The sequence below is a fragment of the Notechis scutatus genome, chromosome 2 (genome assembly GCF_049901735.1).
Source record: "Notechis scutatus isolate UNSWTSFEM ecotype Mainland chromosome 2, rNotScu1.2, whole genome shotgun sequence".
Lineage (NCBI taxonomy): Eukaryota > Metazoa > Chordata > Lepidosauria > Squamata > Elapidae > Notechis > Notechis scutatus.
In genome coordinates, this window is record NC_142010.1 from 99,925,413 (window position 1) to 99,949,933 (window position 24,521).

The window sequence follows — 24,521 nt, forward strand, 5'->3', positions numbered from 1 at the left end:
AAAAAACCCTTCTGTTGACATTAACTCTTCGTCAAGAGAATGCTAACTCTCTCGATAAGAAGAATGACCATAAAATCATAACAGTAGTACTGCCTACTGCAGAATATTTGACTTAAATATTGGATAGAGCAGAGTTATCCAACTTTTCCAGCTTTGCGGCCCGGGGGTGGTGGTGGATGGTTCCGAGTGAGTCGTGGTCAAGCCCACACACATGGTCAGGGACCCCTGTGATAGAGTACTGAATATTTTGAGGTGTTTCTGAAATTATGTAAAAAAAATCTGTTTCAATATAGTAAATTAGTGACATAATAAAGAAAATGAGAATTCTTCCTGCCTTTCAGACAGGATTTGAATAAAGACGCCTGTCTGTTTTAAAGGAAACAGGGTCCTGAAGAATTCTATCTACTCTCTAGAACACTGCAGCACTCAGTCAACTCTAGACAGCTCAGAGGATACATGAAAGATTACAACAAGCACAGTATGTTAACCTAGAAGTCTCTCAAGTCTTTATCATCCTATAATTGGACTCAGTTTTGTTTCTTTCAAACAAGAAATTTGGTATGTTGCATCCCTTAGCCTAATCTGACAAGTAAGATCGCTTTAATAAGCTTGATAATATTTATATAGTCTGTTTTTCAAGCTTTCTAGGTTATGTACCATACAAATCACAATATTTTACAAAATTGTCTAGCTTTGAAATGAAAAGTGCAACTAGTATTAACAATCTTCATCTTTTATATCAAGTTTGGTTATAAAGATTATAGTCTATAGTTTGTGACATAACAAACATTTTGAATTTGAAACACACCCTGCCCCAAACGTAGAACATCTATTCTGGCCAAACTGGAAGAGCACCAAGTTGGCATTTTGACAACTCAACAGTGCCATTCAAATGTTTCCAGCGATATATATCGTATATATATATCAAATTTGAAATGTTTTCCTTAGTAGTTAATACTTGTTTAGATGTATAGTACATGGCATAAGATTAATAGTACTTTTATTTCTTTCTATCATGGAACTGTCTAGTATTGGTTTTAGCAAGGTTACTGAATGATGTCCCTTTACTTCTTTGACTACAATAGGCAAATCAAATCAGTGTGTTCTTGCTCTTGTTTGCACCAATAGAAATCAAGTCCATTTTTAGCTTTGTGCTAAATTAAGCTATCCTTAGTTGCATAATTAATCACCACCGTGCCCCATTATTAAAAGTGTTCAGGTTCAGTGTTCATATGCTATATAGCTCAGGAGCCCCCAACCGCTGGTCCACAGACTGGCACAGGTCTGCGGCCCTTTGGGAACGAGGCTGCACAAGCGATGTGTGCACACACGAAACAATCCCCTCTCCCCGCAGTCACTGCTAGTCCACAGAGTTGAAAAGGTTGGGGACAGCTGCTATAGCTGACGTGAACATGTCAGAATATTCATGAACTGCCAGAGACACAGTTAACAAGGTCAGCCAATGGGAGCTCAATTGGGGGCTGAAACTTAGAGAGTCTGAGCGTGGTTTAGCTCTGTACTCTCTGCTCTAAAGTGAAACAGAAACTGATTTATGAGCTCCTGAACTGCTGCTTGTGTTTTTGCTTGTAACATTGGAAGAAACTACAGGTATTGTAAACTTTACTTAATACCGTGTTTCTCACATAATAAGGCCGGGCCTTATTTTTTTTTGAGCCCCGAAAAAACGGCTAGGCCGTCTTTTCGGGGGTAACTTATTTCCCCCTTTCATCCTCATCTAGAGCGCCCGCGTCAGCCTCGCCACCAGCCGCTCCTAACGGGCGATCATGGTGAAGCGCAGAGAGCTCCCTACTCCCACCAAACACCTTTGCTGCAGACCCAAGACCTTTGCAACCTGCCGCTGTTGCTTTCCCTTCTGCCCATTCCGCTGCCGTTTGGAGTGCCGTTGGAGCTGCCGCCGCCATTTGGAGCTGCCTCTGCCGTTTGGAGCTGCCTCTGCCATTTGGAGCCACCGCCGCCGTTTGAAGCTGCCGCTTCCGCATTTGGAGCACTGCTGCTGTTTGGAGCACCACCGCCACTCCAAACACGGAGCGGCAGCTCCAAACGTGGCAGCTCGTGACAGCGGCACTCCAAATGGCGGTGGCGGCTCCAAGCGGCAGAGGCAGCTCCAAACACGGAAGTGGAGCTGCTGCCGCCGTTTGGAGCTGCCGCCGCCGTTTGGAGTGCCGCCGTCACGTTTGGAGCTGCCGCTTCCGTGTTTGGAGCTGCCGCCATGTTTGGAGTGGCGGTGGTGCTCCAAACAGCGGCAGTACTCAAGCGCAAGCGGCAGCTTCAAATGGCGGCGGCGGCTCCAAACGGCAGAGAGGCAGCTCCAAACGGCAGAGGCAGCTCCAAATGGCGGCAGCAGCTCCAACAGCACTCCAACGGCGGTGGCAGCTCCAACGGCACTCCAAATGGCAAGTCCCCCCACCCTTCCCCTATTTTGCATGTTTTAAACTAGGCCTAAATTTGGGGGAGGGGCTTAATTTAATTTTATGCCTAGAAAACATGCTGGGTCTTCCTATTGGTGGAGGCCGTATTGTTGTTGAAACACGGTATGTTATTATATATACAAAGAAGTTAATGAATCCTGCTGAATCAGTCATCTGTGTGTGCTTTCTGGATTTGAATTTCTGCTGCAAAATCTAACAGAATATAAATGACGTACTCCAGTATGAAGATATAGTTTTAAAATTCAAGGGTTCTTAAAATAAATTTTTATTGTACTTGCTATTCCAGAGTTTAATTAAATATATATAGAGTTTGATCATGCCTAAACATTTATCTCTTAAAAAAAACAATGCTAAATTTGTGAAAATAGGAAAAGCATCAGTGCCTGATGAGTATACTTATACTTTTGAATAAGGCATCTATTGACAATTGTATTGTCCCAGGGCTACTAGAGCAGGGATCCCCAACAACCAACCATGGACTGGCATTGGTCCACGGCATGCCAGCAACTGGGCTGCACAAACAAGTGATGCCCCAGCCATGGGATGTAGGCAGCATACAAAACCACAGCCCCCCCCTCCCCCAGTACACAGAAAAACCTTTCTCCATGGAACCAGGCCCTGGTCCTTGGGCCACTGTATTAGAGGTTTATAATGAGACCCTTTAAAGTCTATTTTTCCCTGCCTCCTTCAGTAAATTTTACGTAAATCTTCTAAAGGCTGGTGGAGACCCTGCTAATTATGCAGGTTATTACCTGATGCTAAAGTAATGAAAGTGCCTCTGGCATGAACAATACAAACACTACATCCCTGCCATTCTTCCTGTGCTTTCCAGAGGCCAGTATAACATTTAAAAACAGCAAACTTTTGGCAGAATAAAGTTACTACTTTGTTAAAGGTGCAAAGAATGAAGGTAAGATTTAAAGTATTCAAAAGTCTCAATGTTTTACAAACAAAACATTTAATAAAACATAAAAGCATAATCTTTAAATCAGTTGACTCTAGTACAGGGTTGTGAAAGAAAAAGGTGCCATAGAATTCATTTACACCTCATGGCTTTTTCCTTCTCAGTTCATCTGGATGAGAAAAAAAGGATAAGAAACATTTCACCAACACTGCAAAGCAGCATGATACTCATACCTACTCTATGTTCATATGTAGTCTATTAAGTTAAAAGCAAGGTTTAAAACTAGCATGTTCTTTGGTAGGAACAGAGTATTTGCTAATGAAACTGACTGTCTGAATAACAATCTCTTAAAATTCCCCCAAGTCCCTGCTACAAAGGTGTGGTTTTTACAAAAGTGTGTTCGGTTCTACTGGTCCCTCCTTTCAGGGTCTTCCAATAACATCACCATAACAAGATGTCCCTGGCAATAACTCCATCTCACCTGTGGATACGCAATAACTGGCTCATGCTGTATTTTCTTCCTCAATGGGGCTCTGCAGCCATGGAGGATAGCTGCTCCCCTTGCTGGGCACTTCCTTTGGGTTGTGAAGGAAGGAAGTATCTGAAGAGTCATGTTCTAGGAGTGGCCAGGACAAAACATTTGTATTAACTGATGTATCCACAAGGGGCTCTGGATCATAGGGGGCAGCTGTATCATTCTCCTGGCCCAAAACGTTCTGAGGAAGTTCACCCAGCTCAACAACGTGAGACTCAGGAAGAACGCTGTATGCTTCCTTTCCTGGGCTGCTGGTATCGTGGCCAGAGTCTCCTTCAGGGATGAAAGGAATGCTGTTACTGCGCATCTGCTGGCTGGCAGATGGGGTACACGTGCAGCCAATGGCCTGCGTATCCTGACAAAGGCAGCTGTAGGTGGTTGATGGTTCTGAAACACAGCTGTTCTTGCGCTTCAGCAGAGAGAGACGGCGTCCAAAACCTCCTGAGGTAGGAGCGGTAGAGAGCAGTCGGTTCAAGAGGTGGGCAGGCACATGGCGGCTCTGTTCAAGGCCCTCAGCAATCTCCTCCAGAGGCTGGAACTGCATATCCTCTTTGGCCAGTCTGGAAAGTGAGGACAAGCGGTTGAAGGAATTTGCGCCGCCATTCTGCGCTATCCATAGATACTTCCCTTACTAGAAAGTCACAGGGCTTTCCCTCAAGTGGGAAATGCAGAATCACAATGCTTGTACAATTACAGTCTCACCAATGGGGAGCTTCATGCACACTGGGAAAAGATTAGGGATTTATCCCAAATAAGGAAAACCCCAAAGGTTAATTCTCTTGTGCTCCCCCTTGTTCCTTTACCAGTTAAACGTTTATTATTATTACTAATTTTTGCGCTGCACAAAGAAAAATATAATCCTTACGTCACATCAAAAGTGGAGCCTTGGAATGATGGCTGTTGCAACAGAAAAACTGTAGCTGCCGTATAGGGGGCTCGTGGGTTTGAGGCATCCCAATATCTATCCTTCTCCAGGAGAGGCAGATCCCCATACATTTCATCCACAGCCATCATGGAAACCTTCAGAAGAAAACCGAATGTGAAGAATCCCTTTTGCAGTCAGACAGTATTGGTGTTTGCCTGTCTGTTGGTCAATGTGTATGTAGGATATGTATGTACTGGGGTAGGGAGGGATGAGAATCTCAGCTGTAGGGCAGGGGAGAGGTTTACAACTATTGGATCATGGAAAAATTCATCTTCCCTGAATTTGCTTTGCTTCACTCAATTGCTTTGCCAATCCTTAGTAGAAGAGGAGCAGTTGGGGGTTACCTGGAAGTTCCTGTCGATCAATAAATTGGTTTCAAAATCATCATCATCCTCTCCAAAAGGGTTGATGAGTTGCTCAGCCACCTGCAAAGATCCACAATGAGGAAAGATTAATCGTCTGACTGTCTCTGTTTCTAACCTTGTACAGAGCCTCCCAATCTTCTGCCAATTATACAAATAGATGGAGGAAGAAAGCTAAATCTCTTAGCTGTTTTTACTCTGCCCCAAATCAGATTCCCTGACCTAGCCCTGAGCAATTCTTTCCAGCAGCTTTCCAAGGTAAGGGATTCCAGTCATTCCCTCCTAAGATTACCATTAACCATATTGACTCTCAATACAGTGGTTAATAGTGAAACGACTGGTTGGGAGCCACAGTAGTTGGATATAATGAGAACTGTTGTTCCAGAGGAGCTTTTTACAAAAGGCAACTGAACTTTGTTTTTGTTTTTTTCCTTCCGCTTCTCACCCAAGAAACATCCAAGAATTGAAGAAGCTTCTTGGATGAGAAGCAAAATGTTTTCCAAGAAAAATAACCAAGAAAGTCCAAGTGCCTTTGGAGAAAAAGCATCTTTGGGAGAACCATGACCTGGATGATTGAGAATCTCCGTAAACAAGAATTTCTCCTTCGGCACATCAGGGCAAGATCTGCTTGAGGAAAGCAATGTAGGAAATGTTCCAGCAACCACTGCAAATTAACCAGCTCCATTCTGTCCTACCTTGAGCCATCCAAAGTAGAAGAAAAACTGAAGCAGGGTGAAAACAGGAATCCACAGGTCTAGATCATGTCCTTCATATTTTTGGGCTGGATCGAGGAACTGCCTTCCAATTAGACAAGAAACGAAGAAGCTATATACAGCAATGGTAACCACCTATCAGAGCAAAGAGAAAATGAAAATGAAAAGGTGGAGAGCTTTGCTCAGATGAAAGGTTTTTTTAAATTAGAATAATTACTTAGGATGCAACTTGGGGTATAGTTTAATCCTTGCTTAATCATCTTTCATTCAGAGAATTAGGACTGCTAAGAAATAGAACATACTTCAGTCTCTTTTTAAGTCAATGCTAATATAAGAAATTATGATGATTCTAATTTTCAGATTATGCACTTAATTCCACGATAATTTTAAAACTAAGATAATTTACTATTCCCTATTTAGTAACCAGTGGAAATTAGGAATATATCTCACGTAACACTGAAAAATAGAACAGTAAAGTTTTTCCCACTTGTTATTCACCAATAATGTATGCAGAAAGGCACTGATAACTAATTTAGATACCATTAATTATACCATCCTGAGTATGTTTCTTAAGGTAAGGATTGCAAATAAACAGTTAGTACAGCTATTCTAGAGTAAGCTAAATATCCTGGATTGCAAGGTTGTAAAGGACAGCATTGTAACTCTGTAGATAAGATGTTGCTGGATGTAATTAATCAGTAAGGAGATCAAAATTAAGTGTCCCAATAAACATACCAGAGAGAGAATTGTCAGTCCTAAGGGAACTTCCGCTCTGGTAGAGTTATTGTGCACCCAAGTACTCAGATGGAGAGTATATATATTATCCATAGAATTCATGACATGCTTCTTGTTTCAGATCTTAAAGTATGAGAGTTTTAAAATGTTCTAAAATAAATGTCCCAACTCTGCTTTAGCTGTGGCTTTAGTGGCTTGCTGGTTTTAGACTATCTTTCAAGGCAAAAGCTTACTAAGGCAGTTAAATAAAATAAATAAACATCAAATAAAACAAAATAAAAATATACTACGTTACATATGTAATCAATGTGTCAATAATCCACAATTCAAAATTGACTGAATTTAAAGCGTTTGATATTTAAAATAACAGCAGCATACTAACTATGCTTGAAATAATGGTAATGGTTTTGGCTACCCAAGAATAAACTATTTGAACTAATAAAATCAAGGCCAGAACTGAAAAATTGTCAAAATGATTTGAAGTGCAGATTGTACAAAGAAGAAGAAACAGTGGATCATATACTCAGCTCATACAAGATCACACAAACTGATTAAAAATACAATATAACATATTCATGAAAATGATTCCTGGAGCTTCTATAAAAATTACCATGTACCAATAATGAAAAATGGGTGGGAACATAGAGTTGAAATAGTAGTAAAAATGGGCAGGTTAAAATACTGTGGGATTTCCAAATTCAGAGTCTCAGCTCATAATACACCAGATATAACTATGGTTGAAAAGAAGAAAAGAATGTGTGGATAACTGATATGGCAATATCAGGGGGTAGTAGAATGGAAGAAAAAGAATTGGAAAAGATCCCAAAGAATCAAGGTCTGAACATTAAAATTGAAACCGACTTTGATGATCCCAGTGGTTATCAGCATAACCAAAAATTCTTGGAGAATGTGTGTGTTGACAACATTTCCATTAGTCAATTGCGCATTGCTTGGATTTACACATATATTACATAATATGTTACAAGATCCTAGATTTTGGGGGAAAACTTAATGCATATGAAAACCAACACAGCTAAAGAATCAGCAGCTGTGATTTGACATTGATGTGAACATACAGTAATATATTAAACAATAATAATACTATCATCATAGGATGTATGAGTTAGAAGGGTCCTTGCAGGTTGTCAACCTGATGCCATCTTGGAGCTTCAGTGCTGCCACACTAGAGCTGGGGAATGGTGGGGGGATTAGAGATAGCTGGCGCTGCATAGGCAAAATAAAAGACTTTCTCTTGGGAACCAAGGACATTCTCACACCTGGCGGGAGGAAGGAGCAGTATGTGCCCAGACCAGCAGATGCTGCCTTGATTGGGCCATGTGACTGTTTGGGATTTTTTGGGGGGGGACTTTCACTTTTAATTAGGTGAAAACCGAGGGACCCTTCAGAGTCAGTTTTTACCAGATATGTGCCAATCAATATACTATTTCCAATAAAGCTATACCTGCCTCAGAATTTTTGCTTGCAATAGATCTATTACTTGGAACCTGACATAGGTTCATCCCTGTTCATCCCTCTGTTGCAACCAAGACTCCAGGAAATTCTCCCCCAGGCATTCTCCCCATTCATTCATTCCTCTGTTCCAACCAGGATTCCCCCAATTATCCCAATTAGTTCCCTTTGAGCTTCTCTTTTACAACTGACTATTCCTGGCTCCAATAACTGTTGTTCATGGGACTTGTTTCCTAGACATTTTATCATCCAGGTAACTTCCTTCTGAATATGCTTCAGTTTATCCATATCCCTTTTAACGTACACAGTATCAGCTCTTAATACAGAACTCCAAATGCAATCTAAGCATCACAGGTACAAGGGAACTATGATTTGGGCATAGCACATTGGTTTTTTTAGCTGCTATATAAAAATTACCTGCTCATGTTGACACATTGGGGTATCTTATAGCTAAATTCTTCTTTCTGTCAATTTGACTTTCTCCAGTCCTATATCCAAAATATAGTTTTCCCTACCCTCGTTATTACAGTTGTGCATCACTCTGTCTGTTGATGTCATTTTTGTCATTTTGTACTGTAAGATATTAGCCAATCGTTTTAGCTTGTTGTCATTTGCAAAATTTACAAGCATCCTTTCTACCGTATTCTTCAAATCACATTTTTGCTGATGACAGAGTTTTGGGGATGCCACTTAATACTTCCCTTCAGAATGATACAGAATCATTTACAAACACTTTTGGGTATAGCTGTTGGGTATAATTAAACCTCAATGCTATGTACAAAATCTATTTGTGTGGAACAATTCTGCAGAACAATTCTATTGTTCATTAATCTGATGGTAAGCTTTGATAGTATACATTGCTGAAGATAGCCTGATGCTGTTTTCCCAGATATAGACTACAATTCCCAGAATTTCCAACCGATGACCATATATAATGGGAATTGTCACCATTCTGGTCCCAATATATCATGAGAGCATTAGGAAAGAGGGAGTAGAAGATAAGCTTAATTATTTTTCTGCCATCCACTGATTTTTCATAAAAATACAATCCCTTGCATTTACTCTATAAGAAAGTTCTTTCTAACTGCTCTCTGAAACCTGGATAAATAACTGGTTGCATAAGGTACAGATGTGTGATAATTTAGAGAGCCACAAAACAGAATTGCTAGATGTAAGAGATGATAAACCTTCCCATCGCCAATTTTCTGTTAAGTCTGTTCATAATCCTTTAATCTGCCTTAAACAAGAGAAAAAGAACACACAAACCAGAAAAGCCAACAATAGGATATGCTTAAACATTCACCAGTGAAATAACATTTGTGTATTCAGAGTCTGGCAGCTTACCTGAGTGTATACTAATGGTACACTGATCCAGTCATAGTGGTAAAGCATGCTGCAGTTGCCACGAAAGTGATTCAGTTCCTGGAGGGAGAATGTTAGGAATATGAGTCACCTAACAGCTATTTGGGTTAGAAATATATAAACCAGGATAAACATTTTAAAACTGTATCTTTAAGAAAATGCAAAACCGTAGTTGGGTGTGGTTTCTCAAAAGGCCATAAGATGGAGCCAGAAACCTGTGTTGTTTTAGTCTTAATCTCAGAAGAGAGTGTGTCTGTTTCCTTCTGTTGGAAAGTATTGCGTTCCTCCATTTCTTCTAATTGACTGATATTACTGGATTTAATGTAAGTCTGTTACTGAACTGTTTTTTGACACTGGACTTTGATATTTGGATTATCCCTGGATTGAAAACTGACTGATTTACTTGTGAATGACTTTGGATTGCTTATTTTGGACTTTGCTTAAACCTTTCTGGAAGTAAAAACCTACATTTACTGTACAGTGTATCTGTGTGCTCTGTGTGTATTATTCCATCACTACTCTCTATAAGTCTCCCTGTATGCACTCATTCTCCTAACGGGGAATTACCTCAATAGAGAATGCAATCGTCATTGCTTGTGTGAGGCATGAGATCTTTCTACAATTCTACAATTACATATGGCTTTCCACAATGCCTTCAAGTATATGAATAGTTTTACTCAAATCAATCAGTGAAAGTGACTTGTTCTGGATTGAGGCAGAGAAATGTGTTTCTGCTTATTCTCCTAGACTTCTCATAAAATTGGCCATATATAGTATCTTCCAACTTGGATATTTGGTGCTTCAATAGTTGCATCACCTAGCTCTGGAAAGTAGTGTTAAGGTACTGTTCAGTAGTCTCATGGTAGTTACATCGTAGAAGTTGGTAAATTGCCAGCAAGCGGTCAAGAGAGAACCTAGCTTTGAGTCTTTATTCAAATACTTATTTGGATATTTATATGGATATAAGCAAATTATATCCATAGCACTATCACAATCCAATAAGGAAGATGTAATAAAGATTAAATATTACAGGAGTAATTTTAACAAATTCATAATTTCTGCTAATTAGTGCATTGTTTTCAAGGTTGTTACATAGTTACCTTTTTATAATCTATACTTTTCCCAAGTACTAAGATCATATAGCCTTGGAATTTACAATAAATACCGTATTTGCCGGCGTATAAGACGACATTTTTGCCCTGAAAAACATGCCTCCAAGTGGGGGGGGTTGTCTTATACGCCGGCAAATACGTTGATGTCACTCGGTGCAAGAGCGACGGGGGCGGAGCTCCGCAACTTGCGAAGCCCCTTCAAGCCCAGCCGGAGTCTCTTTTCCTCCTCCCCCACCCACCCACCCACCCTCCGCCCGACTCAGGGCGCTTGCGGAGGCCAATCTGGAGGTGGGGTGGGGGTGGAGCGGGAGGGTCTCTGGCGGGGCCGCTTCGCCCAGCCAGCCCCGAGCCACGTAATGGCCCGGGGAGTGGGGGGGAGAAGGTGGTGGGGGTGGACTGTGGCGCCCCTCCTTCTGGGCAGCGGGGCAGGGCCGGCAATTTGCTCCTCCCGCTTCTCCCTCCCTCTTTGAAAGACTGGGAGGGCTGTGCTTGGGGCGGGGTGGTGTCCTCGGGAAGTTCCTGATGGGACCCCGCTGGGCAGGGCCACCCGGCTCCCGAGCTGCTTTCCAGGGTCCCCCTTGGGAAGAAAAGGGTCCTGTGGGCGGTGGAAGAAGGCGAGGGACCTCCTCCAGCCCCGTCCCATCCCGTCCCTCCTCTTGTCCCCTCCTCCCCTCCCCGCTTAAGAGAGAAAAATCCGCCTCCCCGGCACCGAGCTGCCACCCAGCGCCACGTCTCCCGGCCAGCGCGCGCTTGCGACTTGGGAACCGGCCAAGCGACTTTAAAACCGAGCGGAGGCCAGAGATAGCCAGAATTACCCTCCACACCACACACACACACACACACACACACACACAGAGAGAGAGAGAGAGAGAGAGAGAGAGAGAGAGATGGCAGCTGTCCGTCCCCCACCCTTGGAGTCCAGGGGCTGCTTAAGGGAGGAGGCCTTTCATTTTCCCCTGGGGGGGGAGGGAGCAGGCGCGTCACTTTCACTTGCATGCCTCCAAGTGGGGGGGGTCGTCTTATACGGCGAGTATATAACAAACTCTATATTTTGAGTGGAAATGTTGGGGGCTCGTCTTATACGCCCAGTCGTCTTATACACCGGCAAATACGGTAGTCTTCCTAGCTTTCGGTTCATTTAAAAACTAATTGGAACCTGGATACAAAATCCAATATTTGTTCCACACAAACCTTTATATTTTACTTTGGATATCACTCTCCCCATTTGAGACAAAACAAATGATGGCTAGGATGAGAGGTGGTGATCATGGCTCAATGATAGGTATTCATGCATCTCAAAGAAAAGCTCTCCTGACCCAGTTTTGCAACACTAAATCTATAGAACAGAATCAGACAGCCTGGTGCTCTCTAGATGTTTTGGGACTACAATTCCAACAATTCTTTGCTGCTGGCCATCTTGAAAGGAACTGATGCAATTATTCTAAAATGCCAGGTCTCTACTGTTATAGATTTTTAAGCATTATGGATGGCTGAGAAAGTGCTCAGAAATGTTGAAACGTCAGAAACTAGAAGTTTCTGGGAAGTGGAAATAACTATTAAACTAGTTTAAGTTTATAATTCAAATGCTAGGATTTCCAGCCTCACCTCCATGAGCAACTTGAGAGCACAGTTGTCACGTATGCGGCCTTCTTTACGTGCCTGTGCAGCTAAGTTGGTAAACCAAATGCAAGGGACCCAGTATCGATTGTAGGAAGAGTTGAGATTTTCAAATTTCTTGCGTTCTTCACGAGTCATGAATCCTTGAAGCAGATGCAAAGAAGCAGGTGTTTAGAATACAATGCCACTCGTGCAATTGGTGGAATTCATTAGGAGACACAATAGCACATTCTTATGCAGACTTTCATAGCCTAAGGTATTCAGGATGTGTTGGTCTATAATATTATTGTCTCCATTGGCTCTACCGATTATGGTTACTGGCCATGTAGCCCAATATATCTGGATTGTACCAGACTGGGTAAAGCTGAAAACAGTGCATCACAATGGCATTTACAGGCAGCACCTTCCAAATTAAAGGATGTCCTAAATAGTGCTTACTTTGACTTTCTACATTCTTTTTTTAGAATGTTCCCATGTAATCACTTCAAAAGTCAACAAAATGATGTCCCTCTAGTATCTCATTTACCTGCTTCCACCACATGATCCATGGTGGGAAAGCGCTTGAATACAGCAATGCTGACTGAGCGCAAGATCAAGACTGCTGACAGACTGCAATAGCGCATGAGTGTCCGTCGGTAAAGCCGTCCCTTCTCATCTACACCATGGACATTTCCAGAGATGGCACACATCAAGCGATCTGGCATTGGCATGCTGGTGTACTGGCTCCACCAGCGGTTTACTACCAGCGTTACATAGAAGCCTGAGTGAATCCAAGAGAGATAAAGTTATTTATTCATTTATTAAAACTATATTCTGCCTTTCTTCCCAAACTACATTAGAATGTGACTTCCACAATCCAAATGTCATTGGAGGTAGGATTATTTTGTTATAAAACCCAAAACAGGTCCTGAAAGCCAAAACTCAGCCATGAGTAAACATGTAAACAGTGGATTACAACAAATGTGTATAAAAAAAATGTATGAAGTGTTTTTATTCAGTTTTTTAATCACTGCATTTTATTTGTATTCCATATTGCTTATTTCTCTTTTCAATAGTCAGTTCAGCATTTCATGCCCACTTACCATTCTCAGCTTTTACTTCTTGACCCCATCCCTTTCAAAGTTTTTATTTCTATTTTTTTTTTACCCCTGTTGCTCATTAGGAAGCTAATTATAATATTATAATTCCACAAGAACCCATATTCGTCATTGCTAATGTCTGACGTCCTGTGTTTTTCTCTGAATATTGAGCAAAGGCCAAGATTTTGGAATTAAGGAAATTCCAATATCTTGGCTTCGAGGTTTTACTTTTTGCTTTTTTGGAAACAATTGACAATTTGTAATTTGTTTTGTAACCAGCATCCTTTATTTGTGCCATTCCCTTCACAGAATGGGGAAATGAAGGAGGGAGGTTCATATCTGAGCCGAAAACAAGAGAGTTGGAGAGATTCATATGTTTTTTTAAAAAATCACTGCATTTTGCCCATTATCCTTGAGGGCAGATGAGGAGTAGGGAAAGGTTTGGAATGGAAATAGCAAGAAGGGGGAGGTTGGGAAATCAAGCATCTCACCCAAAACAAAGGAGATAGGGATGAGATTGGCATACTTGTTGCAATAAATGACCACCTTTTCGAAGACCCGTTTCTGATCTTCTTTTAAGAAATACCTAGAAACAGAAAGAAGAAAAGCAAGATTAAACAAAATTATTATTTGGCAGTGGCTGGCTTCCATGGGTGGATTGAAAATTATTTGGCAGTGGCTAGATTGAAAATTGGGATAATTGAAGGAACCATGCATCCACTGTAAGACGTCAAGAGAGACTGCTTTCACACATTAATTATCTACATTTGGCTTATTCACATTTCAACCTCAATACAGCTCAACCAGGAAGAGGAATACAGACATATTCACCCAGTGCCCCAAATAGGAGAAAGTGAAATCTCTTCTGCTTAAATAGGCTATAACCGACACACGTAATTACATGAACCAGGTTAATTACGCTGTTGTTGAAAAGGGGCAACACCTTATTTACATGTAGCCTCATCACTTATTTTATTTTACAACTGGGCCAGTAACTGAGCCAAAGTTACATAGCAAAGTTATACGAGAATTATTTTAACAATATATGTCCTCATGCCAAAATACGCTTTCCAGAAGCAACAATGTCCTTGTAAATTTAGTATATATGATATGATATACAGGTAGTCCTCAACTTACAACACTTCATTTAGTGACTGTTTGAAGTTACAATGGCACTGAAAAAGGTGACTTAGGACCATTTTTCACACAACCATGGCAGCCTCCCCTTGGTCATGTGATCAAAATTTGGATGATTTGATAACCTGGTTCAACCGACGGTTGCAGTGTCCCCGGGTCCTGTGATCCCCTTTTGTGACCTTCTGACAAGGGAAAGTCAATAGGGGGAAGCCAGACTAACTTAACAACCAGCAAACTTAACAGCTGCAATGATTCCAGTGGTGGTATTCTACCAGTTTGGCCCGGTTCTGCCGAGCCGGTAGCGGCGATGAGCAACGGAGACCAAACTGGTTCACTACACTGCTGTTGGTCCCACCCGCCTGCCCAGGCTCCCATACTTACCTTTATCCTGTTTTTGAAGCGCATCTGCTTTGCGCAGCACAGAAGAGTGCCGCGTGGCAGCTGCTGAAGCAACCGGGAGAGTGCAGGCTTGCAGGTGGTGAGTTGGAACGCCTCTGCACCTGCGCAAATGCCTCTACAACTGTACAAAGTGCGCATTTGGCACACGCATGCATGCAAAGTGTGTGCGTGTGCGCCAAGCACACCCACCAAGCTAGGCCCACCACCATCGTGCCGACCGTCCCTGTCCTATTGTCCCCATTTATTCATACCTATTTCCTGTATTCTTACTCATGTTTATACACATATCTATTACCTTGTAAGCGATTGACAAATCAAATAAATAAATAAATAAATAAAAAAACATTTTGAATCCCACCACTGAATGAATCCCTTAATAACTATGGCAAGAAAAGTCGTAAAATGGGGCTAAACTCACTTAACCAATGTCTCGCTTAGCCGCATAAATTTCAGGCTCAATTGTAGTCATAAGCCGAGAACCACCTGTAGTAATTCTTCCAATTGAAAAAGGAATTTCATAAAACCTGAGCATGTGGGTGGAATATTAATGACAGCCCAAAGTTCTTGGGCTCTTCTGAGACAAGAGGAGGGAAAGGATGCCTACTGACATCCTGATTTACCGATATGTAAGGCTTAGTCCCAGATAGGAAACCGAGAAGACCAGGAACTCCTTGTACAGCAGCTTATAGATGCTCCCACGCCACAGGCTCAGCAGCTTGTAGAAGCCTCCAAAGCGGGCATTGGCCACCCGAGCTGTATATGTAACAGTCATGCTAGGCAGACAAGAGGCTCAGTGCACCTGCAATTGAAGGAGACGCAGAATTAGACCTTAGTACCTGCAAACTTCTCATGTAGATGACCTTCTCTGTTTCTCACAACAGGGCTTTCACAGTGAAGAAGAAAATGTTAGGTTCTTTCAGTGCCTAGTTTCATTCCTTTTGGACAGAGCCTCAGCCTTACCTTTGGGAATTTAAGTTGCCTTCCCCACCCCGATGCCCTCCAGATTTTGCCTCGCACTTTCCCATAGCAAGGAAAAAACCCTGCGGGAATTCCTTTCAAGTCCTACTGAAAAACTCCGAGGATACTCTGGTGAGATCACTCCCTTGATTTTCAAGTGGGTGTGTTTGTAAAAGAGCTTTTCTTGCCTCAGCCACTGTCAAAAGTGTTTTTCCTTTGGAAAAAAAGTGATAGTTATGGAACAGGGAGTAGCATCACTGAGGAGGAGTTACTACAACATCCAAACTGCTAACTGTCATGGAAAGAAAAATACTTTTTACAATAGGGAGATTAAAAAAAAAACCCATCCCTTTTATAAAACTGCTGATTTTAACTGGGTAGGAGAGTCAGACCCTCAAGCCTTTTTTCCATGGTAATTCAGCTATCAGCTAAAAAGAATAGCCCTGATTTACATCTTCCTTTATGTTCTCTATAATGGCACCGAGAAATCAGTTCCTCCCTTGCCCTATTCCTAGGGCAATACCTAGCAAATAAAAAGACAGGGGACAATTCTAATTTTCTCCCCTTTTAAAATAAGACTAAACATTAAAAGTGGCAGGAAAAGACAAGATTGCAAGTGGAAGATAACATTATCTGGACACTGAAATGATCGTGTTGTACCAGCATTTGCAGAAGATTGTATAATACAGGGTACACAGAACACCTTAGGCTAAAATGTGGTTGGGTACTTTATGGTTCAGGGTTAATTCAGTAAACTGCTGTTTGGATTAATCCCTTGTGTGAGCACATCCTAGAAAATGTCCTCGGGAACCACAGTTATTTGCTATAACAGACAGACAAAAGCAGAAAAGGCTTTATGTTCATCTTAAAGACTTTTAAAAAACATATTTAAAAATGTTTTTTTACATAAATTTATATGTTGATCAAATTTTGCTGTGTGTAAAGTTGGTGTTAATAAGATTACATGTTCAAGTGGGCATCATTTAACAAGTACACTTGGGGCAGATAACACCACCACTAATACATATATTCACATGCACATCATCAGGGAAGGAAAAAGTTTTAAATAAAATTGAAGGTAGAATTGTGAGAGAAAGAAAGCAACGCTTCCTTTGCCAAGTTAAATTACTCACTTCTAACATCGCTTCACATTTAGTATGAGTTACAATAATGTAAATAAACATCCGACGTTAGCAGGTGGTACCTTTTGACCTACTAAAGATTTTACAAAGAACTCCAGGCATATCAATCCTGCTCAACCAGTTTAATGCTGGAATGACAATCCTCACTGAAATAGCTTAGAAGATTTCAACATCAGTCATTGCTGTTAAACAGAATAAGAATATCTAATGAAGTATTGCTCATTTTCTATGCATCAAATGTGGGTCTGTTTTAGTTTTAAAGTTTGCATAATTATTCTAAGCTTGATAGTTTTTGATGCCTTAGTAGGTGCAATTGTCAACAATCTTATATTGCTGCTTAACATGCCGCCTTCTCTTACATATTCTTTGTGGTTTTCTCTGTATCAAATACTGCATGCTATGCTTCCCAAGGCAGAAGCACCTCTTCTTGTACCACCATGCGTATTGCTGGTGCTATACACATCATAAATCATACTATAAAGAAGATGTTGAGACTCTGAAAAAAGTGCAGAGAGGAGCAACGAAGATGATTATGGGGCTGGAGGCAAAAACACGTGAAAAACAGTTGCAGGAATTGTCTAGTCTAGTGATGAAAAGAAGGTCTAGGGAGTGACATGATAGCAGTTCCAATATGTGAGGGGCTGACACAAAGAAGAGGGGGTCAACCTGTTTTCCAAAGCACCAGATGGCAAGACAAGCAAAATGGATAGAAACTAATTGAGAAGCAACCTAGAACTAAGGAGAAATTTAACAGTGAGAACAATTAACCAGTGGAACAGCGTACCTTCAGAAGTTGTGGATGTTCCATCCCTGGAGGTTTTTAAGAAGAGACTGGACAGCCACTTGTCTGGAATGGTATAGGGTCTCCTGTTTGAGCAGGGGCTTGGACTAGCCTTTTAGAAGGTCAGAAGTCCAAGTTCCCTCCCAACTCTGTTATTCTGTTATAAACAAAATATCTGTGTGCCCATTTGAATATGATATTGCTTTATTTATGGTAATTTGGAATCAAATGATGCTATGAGGGGTTGCTTTCTGCACTGTCCTTGTGTTGGAATAGGTTGTCATATTTATTTCACTTTAAAATAAACCTTCCTTTACCTACAAGTGATTGCCTCTTTACCACCTTTTCTTCCTAACCATCCTATTAAGTAGGCACGTTAGGCTGAGAAACAATGACTGACCCAATGACCATCACTTCTTGAATCTGGTTCCACTTCTCTACAGTGCTAAGCTTGGCCCTCCCACAACTGAACAACAGGTGTTGTTAGCCTAGCGTTTCCTATTGGCATCCTTCTTGTGTGCAAGAGAAAGAAGAGTGGCCATTCGCAGCAGAAAAAATTGGATAATGGATAAATGTGACAGCAAGTACAGTGATTCAAATACAGTAATTTTAACAAGTATTACAATCAAACCACAACCAAATAAAGATCCTGTGATGGAAAAATATTCAGTTTTCCCACAGTTAGTACATAAATATTCAAAATAATCAAAAGCAGTCCTTTGCAAGTTATAAGCTATATATACAATAGCAAGAAGAGAAGTAAAACAAAACCTGCAAGGATTCCCACAACACTCCTTTGTTGGACTGGGATAACCTTGCCATTACCTCAGCTTTTTGTTTAAAGTAGATAGTAGATCAAAGTGCTAGATACCTAAGTTGTACCAATCATTCCTTCCAAGCCCAACCAAACTCCAAGGCTGTTGTAAGAGGAAAAACAGGATATAGGATTCCAGGATATGCTACTTTATGATCCTCAAGGAAAAATGCAGACTATAAATCTAATAAAAGATCTTCCAACATACTGCAGCAATTCAGCTGGATTATTGAAATTTTTATTGATAGTTCTGCATTTGGCAAAATATGTAGCCTTCAGCAGAAGATCTTCTCTTACAACCTTGGGGCACAGCTGTAGCCCTTTCCCTTTTGATTTTGATCTAATTAGTTGCTCCTTCAAGGCAATAGAGCAAACCCCTGAACTCTAAAAGAGACCTCTTACTATACTTTGAAGGGGGGTCTGATTTAATCTTTCACACACACACCCTTACCTTGTCCAGATCCAGCAATGCTTCTCTCATCTGGTACATTCTTTTCAGAGATTTTCCCTCCCCACTTGTTATTCCAAGAAGAATTGAAAAATCAGATGCCTTCCCCTGGGGGGACAACAATCAAACTTCCTTGGATTAACAATGGAAGGTAAAGCCTTTGAAGGAGGGCAACTTCCCAGACTATCTAAATGAGTTCTTCATTAATGAGTAAATGCTGAGCCAATTTTTTTTTCCTTAACTAAAGTCTGGCTGTTGTACAACTGACCACTGACTGAGATTCAACCCATAAACAAATATCAAAAGACCCTGAGTGTTTTCTTTCTTTCCTTCCTTCCTTCCCCCAGGAGCAGTTGGGAGATGGAAGAAAGGAAAATATGAATGAGAGAAGACTGATCTTCAAACCAAAACATTGCTCTTAGGTGAGATGAGCCTTAATATCTTGCAGATGGAAATAATGTGATAAGCATCTTGGTTAGCAAGTTTGGTCTGCGTGCAACTATGTTAGAGCCTATACAAAACTTGCAGAAATTTCTTGCTCAGAGTCAGAAAGTCTAGAATGATCCTAATGTGTGGAATCCAACTGATCACCTTAGGCACAGGTAAGTTTTCCACATGCTGATCAATTAATGGGAGAACTCAGTAAATAAAAACATTTAATTCTTTAAGATTTATATTGTCTAAGTCCTACATGAAATCACCAAGATTCTCGTGGCAGTTGATAGACCAAGGGATACAGCATAATCTTTACTGAATCTGCTATAATGTACAGTAGTTTTCCCTTGGAAAATGGCCTCAAGAGAAAGATTCAGCACAGTTTCTACCAATTCCAGGAAACAATTCAGGGAATAAGTACTGTCATTAGCCTATAATTGCAAATGCAGCACCGGATTCTGAAGGTAACATTAAAAGATTGCAAACGTAATTTTAGAATGAATTTAAGTATATTGTCATGCTAGATATGTGTAGATTAGACTACAAATAGCCTTATTTCATTCATACTTATTGTTCAGCAATTAAATAATACACAGCATATAATACAATACATTGCTTAAATACATTGCTTATTTTTAGAATGGGTATCAATATTCAATGCATTGCCTATAATATTCAAACTTTCAGGGTCTCAGGCTGGGCTAAAGCAGTTTTTTTTCTTTCTTGGCAAGCATGATGCCTGGGGAATACTGGGAACTGAATTCTAAACCTCTTCAAGTTGCCAAGGTTGAAAAACACTGAGCTAGAGAAATGTAACGACTCCAAACTAATTAACAATAAAGAAGAGACAGGATTTTCCTCCAGATTTCAGCCCAAAATTCAATACAGGAATTAATATAAATGCCTCCAAGGAGAAGTCTTTCTAAGTTTATCACTCTGATTCTGTACTGATGAAGGAGGAGAAGGCAAGCATTTAAACCTTACCACCTCCAATCCCAAACCACATGCAGGCCAACTAGAAACATCTGTAAGTAAATTTCATTAATGATCTCAGCATGCAATAGCTTTTAAAGAAGCCATAAGCTTGTAACAACATTCACAGGATTCAAAATTTTACAAAGCAAGGAAAAAGAACCAGCTCCTTGAAGGAACAGACTATTTCAACAAACTATTTTAACACTAACCTGTGCCAAATATGTTTTGCTGTCTTGCAGTTGCCTTCAACCAGGATACCTGCAGGAGCAGACTGGTTTGCAAAATTCTCTGACAATGGTTTTCAAATCCAAACTTCACTAGGGATGCAAGTGTTGGAGATAAGGCGCCAAAAAAGGGAACAGCTGAAGCAGCCCCTACAGGTTTTTAAATACTTACATATGCAAGCCTTTGAAATCTGAACTGACTTTTTACAACCCACCCACAGGTAAACTCTTTTATTGCTGAGCATCTGAATCTGGATTGAGAGGGGAGAGGTAAGCGATGGAACTGAAAGGCTGCAAGAATTGTTGCAAGCACAAAAAGGCAGGTTATTTTTGAGTCAGTTTTAAGACGAACGGGGAAGAACTGCAGAATGGTGGAAGCTTTTGAACAAGAGGAAAGAGACAGTTCTTAGGAAACAATATGGGTATTATAATATGTAACATGAAATATGCATTTAAACCAATGCATTTAAACTGATGTAAAAACACAGGCCTGAACAGCAAAAAAAAAATGCATGATAGTACAGTATATAAGCAGTATACAGTAAAACCAAGCAATCTATAAAGAAATCTATTTCAGTCAAAATCTCAGTATGACACACACAAAAATACCGTCCGTAACACAAACACTTCAAAGATGAAAGCCAAGTCCCAAGAAAGGGAATTCCAGAACCCGCACTGCTACTTAAGAAGTATCAGTTGCAACTCTAAAGACAGCTACAGGATGAGTATAAGATGAAAGACCAACTCTTAAATATCCTGAACCCATCCCCAGTACATGCAATTTCTCACATTCTGCTCAGAAATAAATGTTATAGTAGTCTGAAAATTATCTGGAAAAGGTTTAACTGGAAGAAGGAAAATGACCTTGAATCCTTACCATTGAGTTTTCTAACCTCAGAGGTTACAGCATTTTAAAATGATTTTCTGCATTGATGATTCAGTATGGGAATTATCTGTTTATGGAAGTTGGATCTTTATATACAATCTCAGGCTGTTCTAAAACCAGCCAATAATAGGCTTGTGAAGGAATTTATAATCCTTTTTTTTCTTGCTTGAAACCTGATGGAATCATTCTCCCCTTTAGGCCTTTTTCTCCTTCAGTGTTTAACAAGTCAACACCTTCAGGGTTTGGTTTGTAAAACAAAGATGAACCAAGCAAACAGCTATATTGCCATGGAAACTATGACAGAAAAATGAAGAGGAGAGGCAAAATAATTAGTTTCTCACAAGCACATTTAAGTGCTTGCATTTACATGTACAAAAGTATAACAGTCCCATCTCTTTTGCAAGTTTTCCCCATCTTTAGGGATAGGACTTAGATATTGAGTAGGAAGATGGAAATTATCATTCCTGTGTTTTCTCAAAACATTTCTAGTTATAGAGCTGTAATGATTCTGCTGATGTGTTATCTCCTTGATGATTGAAACTGCTATGCAAATCGTATTTCTTATATACTGTGTGGCTGGCTTTGCCCTTTCCACCTGATGATACTATTAAACAGCTCATTAGAGTTACGTTTTGCTGCTCATGAGGTTGTTGAGTTTATTCACTAGATTCACACCAGGCTTTTCTTCCAGGAAAAACACTGATAGAAGAATCTTCCTTAATTTTGTCATCACAACATATTTGTGAAATAAGCAAGGCTGCGAGTCAGTGACGGGTCAAAGTCAGCAAGTCAGTTTTCATGGCAGAGAGTAGGTTCTCGCAAGTCCTAGTCTTACCTTAATCACCATAGCATACTGGCTTCCTTAGGTAGTCCTTTGGAGAAGCAGATTGCCATAGACATATGGTTTGTGACTCTGATAGAAGAATGCAAACACAACAAAACCAGTGTGTCCTAACTTGGTTTCTTGGAGGGCATGCGAACCCTTTAAAAAGATCATTAGAATCTAAACCAGAAGTCTCCAAACTTGGCAACTTTAAGACTTGTGGACTTTAACTCCCAGAATTCTCCAGCCAGCATAGCTGGTCTAGACTCTAGAGCAGGGCTGTCAAACTCCTGGCCCGTGGGCCGAATGTGTCACGCTGGCCACGCCCACACCCAGTTTAGCGAATGGGGGAAAAGTCCCGATACGTCAAGCGACACTGCTCCAGAGCCTATCAGAATGACACTGTTCTCAGTCTTTTATAGCAAAATAGACAGCATTTGAGTCAACCAAGAAGCCTTACTCATAGAATTTGCATAATATATTAGGCTAAGCTATGATGTAGTACGTCATTCAATATATTGTGCAAGCCCAACTATGGCTTGTTTAATAGTTCAGTATATTGTGAGAACCAGGCAATTGTGTTAATTCAAAAATACATGTTTTTGTTAAATATAAGTTTAAAGCTAAAAGCTACTTGTTTTAATTAGCTGAACAGATAATCCAACTACATTTTCTCAGTTTGTTACAGATTTTTTTTTTCATCATCCCCAAATTCAGGGATCAATTTTAATGTAAATTAGTAACAAACACTACAGTAGAAGTACTTTAAGCTCTATGTAAAAAATAAAATCATATACTCAACTACATATTTTTAAAAAGTAAAAGTTTCCCCTATCCAGTCGTGTCCGACTCTAGGGTCAAGCTAACAATTAAAATATTAATCTCTCAACCCTTAGCTTTAAATCACAATTCATTGTATGTTATAAATGTGGAACTGAGTTTTCAAATAAATCATTTCTAAACTCTGTCACTGAGATGGAATTTGTGCTATATATATACCCCAAATAAAGCCTTTTTGGTCAAGTATCAATTACATGATTTTTTTTCTAGAAATGACACAAACTCTCGTCTTACAGCTACTGTTTTACTCTAGAGCATTTTCTCCAGAGATGCCCACTAGATACATCAGACTTCAGGGTTCTACTGCCTGAGAGTTAGAGAAGTCAAAGGCCAACTCATCTGAACTGATCTAAATAAACCAATAGACAGAGGGGGGGAAATAGCATTCTCTACCCAGCAAGGAGACAATAAGGAGAAGCAAGCCCTGCTTTGCCAGCCATTCACAGTCTATGGCCTAATCCGTGCCCAACACCCATTACAAACCTTACAGAAATTTCCAGAGATGCATCATCTGCATTCAACAGCTCCTTGTATTTAGTGTGGTATGGGAAGCTTATCTGGTTGTAAACTAAACTGGGCAGGTACCTGCTAAAGCCCAACCCTAGCAATTGAAAGGATGCAATCTCCAGATAAATGCTCTTAAGTGATCAAACTAGGATGGCAACCTTTAATTTCAAAGCCACACACTAGGATATGACTCTTTTTAGGCACTTAAGGTAGGAATATGCAATACGTTCTGCAATTATGATAGTCTATCACATCATTTATTGCAAAGAAATTCTTTCTCATAGCAAGATAGAATCTATATTGAAGGCACCTAATAAAAAAAAATAGTGGTTGAATAAAATTTACAAGTTGGGAAAGAAGGAGATGAGTAACATCCAATTGTGTAATCCAGACAATTATTTTTCTTATCTAGTGTATCACTGATAATATCTAGATTATACATGATTTAACTGGTTTAAGGGAAATTAGACTGCACTGCTTAGCATTTTTCCTAGCGTATACGGGCCTTACCAGTAAACAAGAGCACTGTTCATCAGGATTGTGCCAAATTCTAAGATTGGCTGTGGCCCAGAGCAATCTCTAAATATCTGTTAGGAGAGCTGGATCAAATGATTTGATTTATTGGACCTTCAACAAAACTACTATTTTATTTTGATTTACTGTGATTCTGCAGACCTGGTCATAGTCCATTTTTCCATTGGCCAGGAACATTTGCTTCATCCATCCTTCCACATACTGGAGTCTTTCTCCAAACACAAGTTTGCCTGTGTGCATTGTTGTTAATTTCTCTCTTTCTTCCCAATTGTTGCAGCAATAGGCAAACATGGCCACAGTGATTAAGAAAAGCACCCAATTGCAAATTGCCAAATTCAGGCACTTACAAATGCAA

The 24,521-nt window shown here is 40.4% G+C and overlaps 1 protein-coding gene across 8 annotated transcripts; it reads right to left on the bottom strand.

Moving 5' to 3' along the window:
- Positions 1-47: 47 nt before the first annotated feature.
- Positions 48-23,669, bottom strand: BEST2 (bestrophin 2). Of its 8 annotated transcripts, none has more exons than XM_087955531.1 (11): positions 23,609-23,669; positions 15,421-15,599; positions 13,756-13,850; positions 12,712-12,945; positions 12,174-12,328; positions 9,439-9,516; positions 5,872-6,024; positions 5,159-5,239; positions 4,755-4,909; positions 3,836-4,449; positions 48-258 (listed from the first exon to the last, which is right to left on the bottom strand). In XM_087955531.1, exons 2-10 carry the CDS (start codon positions 15,570-15,572, stop codon positions 3,858-3,860), a joined length of 1,695 nt encoding a protein of 564 aa, XP_087811657.1. In that variant the 5' UTR covers positions 15,573-15,599; positions 23,609-23,669; the 3' UTR covers positions 48-258; positions 3,836-3,857. The 8 variants fall into 8 exon arrangements, with proteins under 8 accessions (XP_087811657.1, XP_087811656.1, XP_087811651.1 ...); XM_087955530.1 differs by lacking the exon at positions 23,609-23,669 and adding an exon at positions 15,761-15,963; XM_087955525.1 differs by lacking the exon at positions 48-258 and having other exon boundaries at positions 3,392-4,449.
- Positions 23,670-24,521: the final 852 nt, after the last annotated feature.

Coding starts and splice junctions, on each gene's coding strand:
- BEST2 (XM_087955531.1), bottom strand. CDS start 15,572: ATGACTGTTACATATACAGCTCGGGTGGCCAATGCCCGCTTTGGAGGC. Junction 13,851..15,420: donor GGACTAAGCCTTACATATCG/GTAAATCAGGAT, acceptor TTCTGTTTCTAG/GTATTTCTTAAAAGAAGATC. Junction 9,517..12,173: donor CTCTCAAGTTGCTCATGGAG/GTGAGGCTGGAA, acceptor TTCTCCCTCCAG/GAACTGAATCACTTTCGTGG.